Consider the following 1469-nt stretch of genomic DNA (forward strand, 5'->3'; position numbering starts at 1 on the left):
TGCTCGATACTGTTTAAAGCAACACAATCTTTATCGTAAAATGTTCGGTGGTCCCTTAGCACGATGCCTCGGACCTTCTCAAACAGAGTATGTAATAAGAGAAGTACACGAGGGGCATTGTGGAAATCATGCGGGAGGAAGATCCTTAGTGAAAACCATGATTAGAATCGGTTATTATTGGCCCAAAATGGAAGAAGAAGCGGAACCTTTTGTGGCTAAATGTGATAAGTGCCAAAGATACGGTAACAATATGCATAGACCTGCAGAATTATTACATCCGATCATTGCACCGTGACCTTTTATGAAGTGGGGGATGGATATCGTGGGTCCACTATCACAAGCTAAAGGCAAGGTAAAATTTTTGCTAGTACCCACTGATTACTTTACTAAGTGGGTAGAAGCAGGTGCTTTTAAACATGTACGAGAAAAAGAGGTCAGAGATTTTATTTAGCGAAATATCATATGCCGATTCGACGTACCAAAAGGAAATCGTATGTGATAATGGCCCGCAATTTATAGGCGCACAAATCACAGAATTTTTTCAAAGTTGGCAAATTGAAAGGATTACTTCAACGCCTTACCATCCGATGGGAAATGGACAAGCTGAATCAACGAATAAAGTCATTATCAACAATTTGAAGAAAATATTGGAGGAATCCAAAGGCAGTTGGCTAGAGGTGTTACTTGGTGTTTTGTGGGCTTACCGCACAACAACAAAAACAAGTACGGGTGAAACACCATTCTCACTTGTATATGGAGCTAAAGCCTTGATCCCAGTTGAGATAGGGGATCCAAGCACGAGATATACACAAGCAACTGAGGAGTCAAATGAAGAAGAAATGTGAATAAACCTATATTTACTTGAAGAAAGAAGGGAAGTTGCACTAATAAGGATGGCAGCTCAAAAACAAGTTATGGAACGATACTATAATCGGAAAGCTCGTCTAAGATACTTCAAGATTGGGGACTTCGTACTCAAGAAGGTTTTCCAATCCATGAGAGCAGATAATACAGGAAAGTTAAGTCCAACTTGGGAAGGGCCTTACAAGATTCACGGTATCGCAGGAAAGGGAGCATGCGAGCTGGAAACAATGGATGGCAAGATTCTACCTTCACATTGGAATGTTGTTCATCTAAAGAGATACTATTTCTAAAGAGATACTAACCTGTACTAAATGATGAATCACGACCTGCAAGACACATGGAAAAATATAAATTTCTGATCTAGGGTTACAACTATTCTGATAGAAATTTAAATGGGTTAAGCAGTCTTCATCAAAAATCGTACCTCCGAGTCCCGTATGTTTTTCCTTTTCAGAAAAAAGACCGCATGGAAGGAGTAATCAAGTGCTCGAGATTTTATACTTCAAAGCTTAAACACTTGGGGGACTATATAATATACACAGGACAGATGTATAAAGAAGGCAAAGAAGATTGTATGCAAGTTAAATTCAAGTCAAGCCCAAAAG

At 39.3% G+C, this 1469-nt stretch overlaps 1 protein-coding gene across 1 annotated transcript; it reads left to right on the forward strand.

Moving 5' to 3' along the window:
* The first annotated feature begins 416 nt into the window (after positions 1 to 416).
* On the forward strand, positions 417 to 845 carry LOC138868821 (uncharacterized). Its single transcript, XM_070146392.1, has one exon. It carries the CDS (start codon positions 417 to 419, stop codon positions 843 to 845), a length of 429 nt encoding a protein of 142 aa, XP_070002493.1.
* Positions 846 to 1469: the final 624 nt, after the last annotated feature.

The sequence above is a fragment of the Nicotiana sylvestris genome, chromosome 5, assembly GCF_000393655.2.
Source record: "Nicotiana sylvestris chromosome 5, ASM39365v2, whole genome shotgun sequence".
NCBI lineage: Eukaryota > Viridiplantae > Streptophyta > Magnoliopsida > Solanales > Solanaceae > Nicotiana > Nicotiana sylvestris.